The sequence below is a fragment of the Micropterus salmoides genome, unplaced genomic scaffold, assembly GCF_014851395.1.
Source record: "Micropterus salmoides isolate LMB-PRFRI ecotype aquatic unplaced genomic scaffold, ASM1485139v1 Ms_hic_scaffold_12, whole genome shotgun sequence".
NCBI classification, from domain to species: domain Eukaryota; kingdom Metazoa; phylum Chordata; class Actinopteri; order Centrarchiformes; family Centrarchidae; genus Micropterus; species Micropterus salmoides.
Genome location: NW_024040263.1, coordinates 9,466,954 through 9,480,451, shown reverse-complemented (window position 1 = coordinate 9,480,451; position 13,498 = coordinate 9,466,954). Strand labels below are relative to the sequence as shown.

The 13,498-nt window shown below is 39.1% G+C and overlaps 1 protein-coding gene and 1 pseudogene across 1 annotated transcript; both read right to left on the bottom strand.

Moving 5' to 3' along the window:
* Window positions 1-5: 5 nt before the first annotated feature.
* Window positions 6-12,744, bottom strand: LOC119898911 (caspase-6-like). The gene is made up of 9 exons (XM_038713236.1): window positions 12,678-12,744; window positions 12,382-12,423; window positions 11,371-11,413; window positions 11,107-11,256; window positions 10,866-10,942; window positions 10,600-10,775; window positions 10,363-10,513; window positions 8,871-9,129; window positions 6-1,919 (listed from the first exon to the last, which is right to left on the bottom strand). The coding sequence occupies exons 1-8, from the start codon at window positions 12,712-12,714 to the stop codon at window positions 8,894-8,896; spliced, it is 912 nt and encodes a 303-aa protein (XP_038569164.1). The 5' UTR covers window positions 12,715-12,744; the 3' UTR covers window positions 6-1,919; window positions 8,871-8,893.
* On the bottom strand, window positions 10-4,938 carry LOC119898914 (annotated as a pseudogene).
* Window positions 12,745-13,498: the final 754 nt, after the last annotated feature.

Genomic DNA, 13,498 nt, shown 5'->3' with positions numbered 1-13,498 from the left:
TCACACAGATTTTATACAACAGACAGTTTTTATACAAAAACTCACAACAATAACACCACAAAAATACAGGATCATTGTATGCTGGTAGCTTTTGATTTTCCTGAGTCATAGATCATGTGACACAGCTACAAGTGTTTTATGTCCAGAGTACAGCTTTAAAAACACCCCTCCTGCCTGAGGTTCTTCCCACACTGGTATTTGTTGCCTTTTTGAGTGCAAATACGCATTATTAAATTGAATACAGTTTACTACTACAACAAACAGCAGCACAACCATGAATTCCCTTTTTGATGGAGCGAGTTTGAAGACAAACAGCATGTTTATGTAGTGCCTGGATAAACCTACTATAAGACATATTACTACATAATTTGTAATTAGAAAGATAAGTGTTAAACCCTGAAGTAAACAAAATCATTAGAAGTACATGGTTCTCATGCTGTTATGTCACATGCCTCGCAAGATGCAGTATAGTTGGAAAGTTTTTGTCTGGCTTGTGGACCTGCCAGACTGTATTTAAGGAATCCTGACTTGCCTGTCATTTCCATCTTCCTCAGAAACAATGTTAAGTCTGAGGAAAGCTTCCCTTTGCAAGGCAATCTTGTAGAATGTTAAACAAAAGTCACCTGCAGGATAAAGTCAGCATTTGTCTAGTACCACAGCAGTTTAAATTTGATTAAACAAGCAAGTTAAAAATGTGACGAAAGGCAACTAACAAAGAATATGGGTCCATAATAATTTCTGAAAGCACAAAATCTGATCTATATCGTAGAGCTGGACAAAATAAGAGGAACACCTTGAAAACATAAAGCAATCCAATAGAAGACCATAAATGATAAACTCACAACACTGATTTGTGTTCTGTCTGAAGCAAAAAATAAATGTCATAGTCTTATAAGTCAGTATTGGATATGAAGTCACCCTGACACTGGAAACTAAATTGGTCATCAGGGAAGTAAAATAATGATTGTAATTAAGCATTCAGGTCTTCCCCAGAAAAGTGTTTGTTGTGGTAAAAGCCACACAGATCCCTAATGCATCTCACCTCATGATCAGTTTAGTCAGCAAGGGGCAGCCTTATCAAATATAACATTTGCTGGTCCAAGATTTATGTTATATTTCTAGTAAAGTATATACACTTTAATTGAGAGATGAAGTTTTATAAGGTTCTGAACCACATCTGCTGTGGTTGCTTTTGCAGGGATCCCTCACATTTGGTTATCAGAGTTGGGAAAATTACTAAATTGCCTTTTACCACTGCTCAATGATCTGATCCACTGTGAGATATAGTAATCTGCTGTGCTGATATAAACATTGAGCTTGCTGGACATAGACAATATTTGGCACTGTTTCTAAGATAACTGTTTTTACCTTTTTCACCCCTTATGTCAGTGTATACATGTAGCTGTAATAAGCCCATATTGACCCGCCATTGTGCTGGTCTAACTTTGAATTACTTCAGGGCTGTTGGATAAGATTGCATTATAATGTTTGCTGTAAATTCAGACAAACCAGTAAATCACACAGTACCGTGTTTACTAACAGCTGGTCAGCAATATGATTTCTCCTCTACCATCTGCTGCCACGGATACTTTGCCTATCTTGGTTCTCTGTCATGCAAATGCAAAAACCTTAAAACCCTTTTATAAATCTGCCAAGAAATCTGTTTTTTTCCAGAAGAGAAACTTTGCATCATAAATGAAACCACAATTTTGAATAGCATAAGGAAAAGAATATTCATAATTCTTCAGAGCATGTTGTTGTTCCTGTTAATATACAACAACTGAATTTTAAGGTTTCTAATTATAGTTAAATGCAAATGTGAATAATAGTGTTTATGATTAACATACAGTAGAGGACTAGAAAAAACAAACATCTCTTTAAAATTTCCCAGAGGAGATCCTGTTTCCCACCCGGCTCATTTTATGACTGAGGTCTGAAACTGTTACTTTGTTGGTCGGAAGTAGAGCTTCTTGGTGAGCATTGAAGCAAAGCAAGGTACTTGCTTCTTCCCAATGGCATTCCGGTCAAGACAGTTCCCAACACTCCTCATCGACACTTTCCTGTTGACCAGCGTGAGTAATTCTGTGAATTCAAGGGAGTCCCCATACATTTTAAGCAGCTCGCACAGATCCTGGACATACCAGGACCGTTGACGGTCTCCCGGTGGGAATAGTAACCTTAACAAACACGGGGGACAGGGTAGGATAGTTATTGACTGAACAGCAAAAATAAAAGGACATTTACAGTGACTTCTTTTTCTAAAATAATTCACTCTAGTGTCCAAGTAGAATTCCTGCTACATCTTCAAGGCAGATGAAGAGTTTTAAACATCCCCTGCCGGCTCACCTTCAGCCACAGAGTAGCACATGATGAAATCGGCCCCAGCAGGGAGGGTGTGTACGGCGCTAGCGTCAACCACCACCTCATTTGTCTTCAACTCACTGTCCACGGCATCACAGGCAGTCACTGGATCATCATGTTTGTCTCCGCGGCACGCCTAGTGACGGACACAAAAACAGCTAATTCTGCACGTTCCCATATTCTGATGGTTTGATTGAGCTTTGGCGTTTGTTTGCATCTACCTGTAATATGAAGATCTTTGGCTTTCCCACAAGGCTCCTACACTTGTTTCCTTTGAACAGGGATGTGATATCCTGAATGCTGATCTTGCCATCGTAGGTGTAGACGTGATCATCCTCGCCGTGGCTCAGGAAGACGAGCAAAAAGCAGTCTGAGTCTGAATGGTCCGCCTCTGCGGCTGATGGGACATCAGGTATTTGTTAAACTTGCTACTGAACAAGTAAAAGTGGCCTGTACTACAGCCAGAAGTGATCCTACATGTGCTTACCTTCACTGATTTTATCTAAGACTTCCACCTGTTTGTAGTTATCATAAGCCTTCACTTCGAAGTTAAGCTCATTCAGTCTAAAAGAGACGTGATAATAAGTTTAGTATGATATGAAATACAGGAAATTCTTCAATAAGATGTTACTACAGGTACAGACAATTTGCTGAACAAGCACAGACAAGTTCTTAAGCATGCGAAATACTGGGTTCCCACTCCAGCAGCTGGCTAGGACGTGATACCTTTTCTCCAAGTTGTAGCGGTCAGCATTGGTTCCATTTCTTTCAGGTAACCCCAGGCGCCAGAAGAAGCGCTCCTGGTTAAAGATGAGTGCAAGGCCTCGTCGTTTGTTGTTCATCTTGTACTCCTCTGCAGGATCCAAAGGTAAAGAGCTGTATAACGAAAAAGAGCACAGGAAGAAAGACAATATTATGTGCCGTGCTGGACTAGAGAGAAGTGAGAATTTTCAGCTGAACAAGAAGAAACAGTTCTGTACCGTCTGATGTAGGCATCCGTCTCTGTTAGGTGGTCTGTGCATGCTATAAAAAAACAACACATACATGAATAAACAATGCAACAATAGAGAATATCATTAATAAACAGTAATGCACTGAGAAGTCAGGCTTTGCTAATTTGTTAAATATCAGAAATACTCTGAATATATGTTTGAAGTTGGCAAAAATACATTGGGGGATTGAGCTTTTCAGGATTATGCTTCTTTGTTAAGCAGTACAACTGCAGGTGCACAAAATGCTCCACTGCTGCTAGTATGGGGTCAAGCAGCCATTGTGCTACCAGCTTAGAGTCCTCGTGGTCTTCAATAGCTGGGTGACAGGTGGAGAAAGATGGCAACGGCTGCTAAAAGAACAGATGCCAAAAGTGTCTCCACACCCTACAGATATGCAGGTTAGACTTTTGTGTGCTACAGGCAACAGCTCAGGGGTGTTTGACAACTTGGAAAGTATCATCTGACTGACAAAAAGGAATCTAAGTAAATACATATATATCTTTGCTTGTGCGGCATTTTCTTGTTTATACACTGCCAGTATATTACAGTCCTGCAATAAATCCTACTTTCATATAAGTTATAATATTCAGCTTCTTTTTAAACATTTTCATCATCATTGAGTACAATGAGAGGTGTTTCTAATATTTCATGTACCTTCATTGCTGTAAACTGGATAAACAGTTGTTTATCTGTTGTATTAAGCTGCATTTGTTTTAGCTAGGCATACCCGGGGCATATCTAATAAACATGCAGGAATGTGCATTGGATCAAGACAAGACAAGTTAGCAAGCTGGGCTGTCATAGTTTCATTACCGGAGTTGTCACTGCACCCACAAAAGCACCTTTAAAATTTCTTGCTGATGAGTTTCTAATTTACAAACGATGACAGGAAATATGGGGAAATATGTTTGAGATAATGATTAAACCTATTGCACTTTGGCTTCACTGGCAACAGAACCGGATTTCTTTACAACTTTCCCTGTTTGTTTCACTTTTATTTTGATAAAAGTACACAAACAGTACACGTTAAGTAGACGTTTCCTCCGCTCTAATTTTCACAAGAAACTTTTATAAAAAGTATATAAACTTAAAAAAAAGGGAGGAAAAAATTGCACGTAACTTAGTGTTAAGCACTCACCAGCCCTGTCTGTTGCTGTTCTGCTGCCTTTAGCAACACTTCCTGGGAAAGGTGAGACAAAGAGCAATTAAGTACTGACATTGAGAATGGTTTAATGACATTAAAAACCTTGCTTACAATGTATAGCCAACAAACTTGGTGACTGACTGAAGAGAAAGAAGACTTGCAGTAAAGACGTGTCAGCTTGTATGTAAAATATAGTAAACAATAGTAAATAGCTTCAGTGAAGTTACACCGGGAATTTGAAGTCATTGCATTTATTTTTCTTACGTTTAAAATGCCACACGCAGGAGTCCACAACTTATATCTACTTTTATTTAAAAACAGTTACCTCCACAGCTGTCTTCTTCCGTATTCGACATGTTCACGAGCTGTCTTTACTCCGACTGACACCGCTAAAATGAATTTGCTTAGTCAATCCAACATTGAGGACCCACGATTTAGATCCCCCGCCCCCCTCAATCTTACTGGCTGCTTGTGACAACCAGAGAACCCGATTGGCTCTCGCGTCTGTCAGACAAATATCAACAGCTAGGACAAGACCTGGAACTTCCGTGTTTCCCACATGAAACGTTCAAGTACAGGGTTTCAATAAATCCTAAACGATTAAAGTGAGATTATGGTTGGTGCAGCCTTTGTATTTGTGCTGAATGGAAGGTTGTGACAGCTAAATATGTACTTTTTATGTTGTTTCACTGGAATTTTCTATCAACATCAACTTAAAATATGTGATAGAAAAACTGTTTGAACTGTTGGATGGGAGCTCAGTGTTAGTCTCCTCGGCGGTCTCTACACTCACCACACGTTTTAGTCGGGGGACCATATACTTGGTCTAGGCCTTCATAAAAAAATATCTTACTAAAGTTACATAAAATTACAAATATTGCCGACATGTAACTTAGTAATTATTTTCTTGATGAAAGACTTGACGAGGCTGTTTACTCAGCTTCTAAAAGCGTGTTTTAGGCTACTATTTTCTGCTCTGCTGCTCTTATCCTGTCTTCTCTCCTGCTCTGCTCTCAGGTAAAGGTAAAGATACTTTATTGTCACATGTAGCGATATTCATCATTCTCTTCTCCTGTCCAACAATAAACTCATGAATCGTCAATATGGAAATGCATCTCTATCACTGAGGCGGATTGCCATTGATCTGATACATTAAAGATACATATGAAGCAATTACAAATGTGGTATGATAAGATTCACCCCAAATTGCGATTCAACACGATTTTATTCAACCCGATGCGATAGGCTCCATGCATATGAATAATCATAAGATATGCAATTTAATATGGTACAGAGCATTCAATTTGGATTGTAGTAGGCTAATCATAAATTAAATACATCATAAATTACTTCACTTATTTGTTTCTCTAGTAGCCTACTTAAACTCTGTAGGCATGTCATTTACTCAGTTTCTTTTTAACTTCTAAAATATTTATCTGACAAAAGATAAAATAACACCAGGCCTGGACCTTGCCTTAAACCAGTCCTTCTTCCCTGTTCTCTGCCTCCAGTTACACTTTCATAACCCCTCACACATTTAACAGTTAAAAAATTTTAGGAAGTTGCAATACTTTGCTCTTCAGTCTTGCTGGCGCCTGGTAGTACCACTGTGGCTGGCTAGAACTGAATCCAAAGGGGGAGGGAGACATCTCCACACTCACACACCATGTTGCCCCTTCAAGTAGGTTAATTTTTAGATTAGTTGTGCTGCCTGTGTACTTTATAGCGGCACGGCATGTTTTGCAAATTGCATGTGTCTCGTCTCTCTTGAAAAATCCGAAGTGTCTCCAAACATTTGATTTGACTTCCTCTTCCATGTTAATCTAATGTGACACGCCTCTGCCTCCATAGCAGCTGACAGGCCACTGGCAGCAGTGGAGATGAAACACTTTAGGAGGAATCATTCCAAATGTAATGTAACCAATCTGATACCAAATGATTGGTCACATGTGTAAATAATAAGGGCATATAGGGTGTATGGAAGCCCTTTGCCACCACTATGATGAAAAAAAAAAAGATCCTGTAAGCAGTGACGGGATCAAAAAGCAGCCCAACACACCAGCCCTTTCTTCAAACCCAACAACAACCCCACCTAAATGTTGACATAAAAAGCATAAAACCATACAGATAGACTAGAATGCATAAATTTGCAACACAGAACAAACACCTAAACGACATGTACTATTGCTACAGACAGTGACATATGCAGAGCTATGGGTGCTACAACCTAATATGCTCCACTAAAGGCCCATTCAGCACAAATACAAAGGCTCAATGTGAAAGCACAAAATAATACAGCAGCTAAATGATAAATAAAACCATAATTTTTGCAATCATTTAGGCCTAGTTAACAAGCTACGGAGGAGTTTGCTTTTCTCCGCAATCTTGTCAATTACATCATCAGAATCTGGGTTCATTAGGTCCCTTTTTTCCGTGGCCATCAGCATGAGGGCTTTCAGATTTTCCTGTGACATTCTGCTCCTCCGGCGATGCTTGATAAACTTCAATATGGAGAAACATCTTTCACATGCCATTTGTGTGAAGGAGAGGGTAAACAAAAATGTTTAGGCCAAGCCTATTTTGTGACAGGCGAGTGAACCAGTTCATCTGTTGCAGGAGCAAATAGCTGCACAGATGAGTTTCATCTTTGAAAAATGTCTTAAACAACAAACTGTACTTGTATAAAATATGGGATAATTTTATATTATTATTATATAACAAAACATATTTTAAGGCTTCACATGATTTGTGCATATAAATCTTAATTTATAAAGTAAGTATTAACTAAAGCTGTCAGATAAGTAAAAAGTACATTATTGCTGTCTAAGATATAGTGGAGAAGTAGATGCATGTAAAGAAAATACTCAAGTAAAAAACAAGTACCTCAAATTTGTATTTAACAGAACTTGAGTAAATGTACTTAATTACTGTCCACCACTGTCGAGGAAATATGTCGTCCAACCAGGAAACCACAGTAAACCGGTGCAAAATGTTTTAAAATTTACCTGTATTTGTGGTATGTTCAAGCACAGTAAAGGATGTTTGTTTCGTGAACACACTTTAGAAACTTTAAAACCGCTGTAAGTGATTTCCCCTATAATAATCTGAGCAGGAACGCTATTCCCTTGTGGGATCAAATAATAAAGCTTGGTTACCCCGGCCTTTCTGTGTGGGTTCTCTCCGGGTGCTCCAGCTTCCTCCCACCGTCCAAAGACGTGCGTCCTAGGTTGATTGGTGACCCTAAATTGTCCTTAGGTGTGAGTGGTTGTTTGTCTATGTGTGGCCCTGCGATGGACTTTTGACCTGTCCAGGGTGTACCCCGCCTTTTGCCCCATGTCAGCTGGGATTGGCTCCAGCCCCCCGTGACCCTGAACACAGGATGAGCGGTTGACGATGGATGAAAAATAGAAAGAAATCAGCACTGAAGATCCAAACAACAATGGAGGCAGTCAGACTTTCGGTTCCTCAGATTGTCTTTAATCAGTGACAAATGAGTTTGCACCAAACAGGTTAAAAAAATACAGAACTTACTGAACTTGCTACAACCCAGCTTTTATACCCTTTCCCCACAAATGGCTTTAACGTTATAATCCTTGTACAATCATGTTCTTGATCTTGGAATTTACTAACGCCTCTACAGTATTTTAGTGTTAATGACATCACCCTTCGCCTAGCTTTTTCTGTGCTGACCTCTCTTCACACGTAATAGTCTACAAACCGGTCGGTGCCTCTCAAAGAGAAACAGGTGGGGGAGGAAGGGGATCTCCATGCCCAGTAGGCCTTAGCTGGACCATAGCAAGTTACAGGCACACTTTCCATGTTTCAATATAGCAAAGATTATATGAATATAATGACTACATATAGCAAATATATGCTGTCTAATAAAAGATAATATACTGATTAGTATAACATGCAAAATATGATGAATAACAACCCAATGTAAAAGTAACATTCTGCAACACATTTTTCAAATTAATACTCAATCCTTATCTTCATTTCTATTACGATCTATGATTATCACTACATGCATATATGCAAATAAAGCTCAAGTTCTGAGACTGTTAATTTAGTTAGTTTATTGTGCTGAGTTACTACAACACAAAGAACAGCACAAATGTCAACTCCTTTTTTGATGGAGAAAGTTTGAAGACAAACAGCATGTTTATGTGTTGCCTGGATAATCTGTTATTTGAGATATTCATTATCATTATATATATCATATATATCATTGGTGCTAATAAGGAGATACAGAGAGATAATTAAGTATTAAACTCTGATGTGAACAGAATCATTAGCAAGGTACAATAAATTGTAAAGAGTTTGTTTGGGTTGTAGACATGCAACTTATGTTACAGTCAAGAAAACCAGCTCATTTCATGACTCAGGTCTGAAACTGTTACTTTATTGGTCGGAAGTAGAGCTTCTTGGTGAGCATTGAAGCAAAGCAAGGTACTTGCTTCTTCCCAATGGCATTCCGGTCAAGACAGTTCCCAACACTCCTCATCGACACTTTCCTGTTGACCAGTGTGAGTAATTCTGTGAATTCAAGGGAGTCCCCATACATTTTAAGCAGCTCGCACAGATCCTGGACATACCAGGAGCCGTTGACGGTCTCCCGGTGGGAATAGTAACCTTAACAAACAACAAAGGGGACAGGGCACGATAGTTATTGACTGAACGGCAAAAACGACATATTGTTTTTAAATTTGCTTCCCTCGGTAATTCAATAATAGACGAAAATCTACTCACACTCCACACAGAAACAATCTCTTTACAGTTAAAATTACTTCTTCCAAGTTAGTTCTGGTTTCATTCAGGAATTTTCAGACCTCTTATCAGTCATTACAATATGACCGAGTTCTTATTCCCTCTGATTTTAATATCCATGTTTGTTGCCCTTTTTCCTCCTTGTTTACGTCTGATTTTCTCAAACTTTTACTTTAATCTTACCCAACATGTTAAACATTTAGACCTTTACAAAGGACACACACTTGACCTTGTACTCTCCTATGGTTTCTGTGCGGAAGATGTGAATGTGGTGGATTTCGCTGTCTCTGATCATAAGGCATTGCTCCTCTCTCATGACCCCAAACCCCCCACACTGATTCACTACAGCGCACTACATTAATTCTCTGTTCCTCGTTTCTGTCAAGCTTTTACTGCATCAAACACATTTTTAGTATAAATGAATACCGGGTCCTCAATGTAGAGGAGTCTGTCAGCATTGCTAATGGCTCTTTCTCTGCAGCTCCAGTCAGATATAAAAAGTCTTAAAAAAGAAGCACAGTGTCTCACCTGCTTCTCTTAGAGATCAGATGTTCACTTATAAGTGTTCAATCAAAGAAGCAAGAAACTCGTGTTTTTCTAAACTCTTTAAAACCATAAAATCTATGATTGGTTCCCCGCTTTGCCAGCCAGCTGAATCCTCCCCAGAGAGAAGTGATGAATTTCTTAATTACTTTTATACCAAAATAGTGGCTATTTGGCAGCACATTAACACAGAATTCAGAGAGACTGATGTTATTCCTCTCACCCACCTTCAACATTAACCCACTTCGGTGAAACCTTTCTGTCAGTTCAACATCATCCACCTGCCCTTCTGAACTCTGAATCACTAAACTGCCATTTTTATTGAAGATTTTAGAAAAAAACTGCCTCCACTCAATTGATTTATTTTATGAACAACAATCACATTTCTGCTGTCTGGGCCCCTCAGCTGTGGACCTTCCTGCCTGAGTATCTGAGACAGAGACACTCAGTGACCTCTTTTGAATCTGTTCTTAAAACTCACTTTTATCATGGCTTTTTCATGATATTTGTTGTACTTATTTTATCTTGTTTAATGTTTTATTTCTGCCGGCTCACCTTCAGCCACAGAGTAGCACATGATGAAATCGGCCCCAGCAGGGAGGGTGTGTACGGCGCTAGCGTCAACCACCACCTCATTTGTCTTCAACTCACTGTCCACGGCATCACAGGCAGTCACTGGATCATCATGTTTGTCTCCGCGGCACGCCTAGTGACGGACACAAAAACAGCTAATTCTGCACGTTCCCATATTCTGATGGGTTTGATTGAGCTTTGGCGTTTGTTTGTATCTACCTGTAATATGAAGATCTTTGGCTTTCCCACAAGGCTCCTACACTTGTTTCCTTTGAACAGGGATGTGATATCCTGAATGCTGATCTTGTCATCGTAGGCGTAGACGTGATCATCCTTGCCGTGGCTCAGGAAGACGAGCAAAAAGCAGTCTGAGTCTGAATGGTCCGCCTCTGCGGCTGATGGGACATCAGGTATTTGTTAAACTTGCTACTGAACAAGTAAAAGTGGCCTGTACTACAGCCAGAAGTGATCCTACATGTGCTTACCTTCACTGATTTTATCTAAGACTTCCACCTGTTTGTAGTTATCATAAGCCTTCACTTCGAAGTTAAGCTCATTCAGTCTAAGAGAGACGTGATAATAAGTTTAGTATGATATGAAATACACAGGAAATTCTTCAATAAAATGTTACTACAGGTACAGACAATTTGCTGAACAAGCACAGACAAGTTCTTAAGCATGCGAAATACTGGGTTCCCACTCCAGCAGCTGGCTAGGACGTGATACCTTTTCTCCAAGTTGTAGCGGTCAGCATTGGTTCCATCTCTTTCAGGTAACCCCAGGCGCCAGAAGAAGCGCTCCTGGTTAAAGATGAGTGCAAGGCCTCGTCGTTTGTTGTCCATCTTGTACTCCTCTGCAGGATCCAAAGGTAAAGAGCTGTATAACGAAAAAGAGCACAGGAAGAAAGACAATATTATGTGCCGTGCTGGACTAGAGAGAAGTGAGAATTTTCAGCTGATGCAACAACACAAACAAGAAGAAACAGTTTACCTTCTGATGAAGGCATCGCTCTGTGTTAGATTCTCCGTGCATGCTATAAAATACAACACGAATAACCCACGCAACAATTACTACAATACAAACAATAATGCACTGAAAATCTGGTACAGCTTTTTCAATATCAAACATGCAGTAAATCCTATTTTAATGAAGGTCATAACGATCAGTTTGATTTTAAACAGTTTAATAGAGGTGTAAATTCAACTTAATAATCATTTTGGATGCTATGTTATTTATTGCTATTGCTAAAGCAAAAGTACAGCCAACTCAAATCTGGTGAGATTAATCATCAACTAAAACTACCTTGATTATATTGTTTAGAGATATAATTGTCTCTGTAATTATTTGTAATTGAGAAACTGATCAGCATGGAACTTTAAAGGCACTTTAAAGTTGGGACAGCCTAGAAGCTAAATTGTTTTGTCTTGTTCTAATACACATTTATCGTGTGTATTAGGTATAGATAAAATCGAATGCATTTAAATAAGACAGTGCTGCAATTTAAAAAACTCCTTTCACTGAGGTTACAATGTTCCGTTTTTGTTTTCTTTTTTCTTTTTTACAGAGGTGCTGAGGTGTTAAATCCTTTCATGAAGGTTAACGTGTGATGAATGTAGGCTACAGTAATTAATGATGTACCGTATACTGAATCAAGACAAAACAATTTAGTTGGCTAGCTGTCACATCTTTGACCATTAATACCTCTGAGTTATCACTCCATCAAAAAAAGCACCTTCATAGATCCATAATGATCAATTTCTAAGTGACAACGGATAACAGGCAATATGGACAAATTATGTCATACAGTAATTATCAAGGAAGTTTGAGTTAATAATTAATCTCACCTTATTTGAGTTGGCTGTACTTTGACTAATAAAAGCAAATTTCCATATAACTTTACCCTGTTTGTTTCACTTTTGATTTGGTAAAAGCAAATATTTTCTCCTCTCCTATTTTAACATGTTATAATAGTACTTTGTATACTTAGTGTTAAGCACTCACCAGCCCTGTCTGTTGTTGTTCTGCTGTCTTTAGCAACACTTCCTGGGAAGGTGAGACAAAGAGAAGTTAAGTCCTGACATTGAGAATGGTTTAATGACAATAAAAACCTGCCTAAGCTAAATTGGTGACTAACTCAAGAGAAAGAAGACTTACAGTAAAGGCTTGACAGCACTTATAAGAACATAGTAAACAAAAATAAACAGCTTTCCTGATGAAACTGAATTTACATTGGAAATTTAAAGTCATTGCATTTATTTTTCCAACGTTTAAAATGACACAGGTAAAAAAGTTGTTACCTCCACAGCTGTCTTCTGCTGTAGTCCACATGTTCATAGGTTGTCTTCACTCAAACTGACACCACTGACAAATGAATTTGCTTTGTCAATCCAACACAGCTAAGTATTTAGCTCCTCCCCCTCAAACACGTGGCTGAGTATGACAACTTTCCATGTTGGGGAGTCTTTCCCTGACAGGGTCAGCAGTTCTGCTGATCACAGCCTGAGACAAGCTCCCTAATTCCCCTTCCTCCCTGAATTTCTCCCACACCTGGGTTTGTGTTTTTTTTTACCTGTCCCGCCCAGCAGCCTGGTGACCAGTATGAGAAGCTAAATACCATGTTGTGCCAGATAGATTTTGCTTTAAAAAGAGAGTTTTTAATATACTCCTTTGTCTTCTTGATTATTTACTGTATTTAATTATGTATTAATTTGTCAGTGGGCTGGACAGGGGGGCAGAAATGGGGATGGAGGGCACTAACATCACACAAACAGACACCACAGAGAAAGGACAGCCCCTGCAAGAGAATGGGGATAAGGACAACAGGAAACAACAGAGGAAAACACAAATTGCAGAAGGCGAAGACACCTGCAAAAGAACAGGGTGGGGGCTCTGGGAGGAAAGAGGTGGGGGTCAACAGGAGACAACCAGTCGAAACTATAGCAATAAACAGCAGACATAAGAAAACAACTGAGGGAGAATGAAAAGGAGAAACAGCCAAGCAAAATAAATTAGCAGCCCAGCACAGCCATAAAAGGGAAATAAGAGTGATTAATTTAAATAGATAACTTATTGATATGCATAAAGAATAATGCAACTACCTGTTGACAACCATGGACAA

Bases quoted from the DNA above. Each gene is read 5' to 3' on its own strand.
- LOC119898911 (XM_038713236.1), bottom strand. From the start codon at position 12,714: ATGAACATGTGGACTACAGCAGAAGACAGCTGTGGAG. The intron at 11,257-11,370 runs GTAAACTGTTTC...TTCGTTATACAG, and splicing joins AGCGATGCCTTCATCAGAAG to CTCTTTACCTTTGGATCCTG. The intron at 9,130-10,362 runs GTGAGCCGGCAG...TTGTTTGTTAAG, and splicing joins GTGCTACTCTGTGGCTGAAG to GTTACTATTCCCACCGGGAG.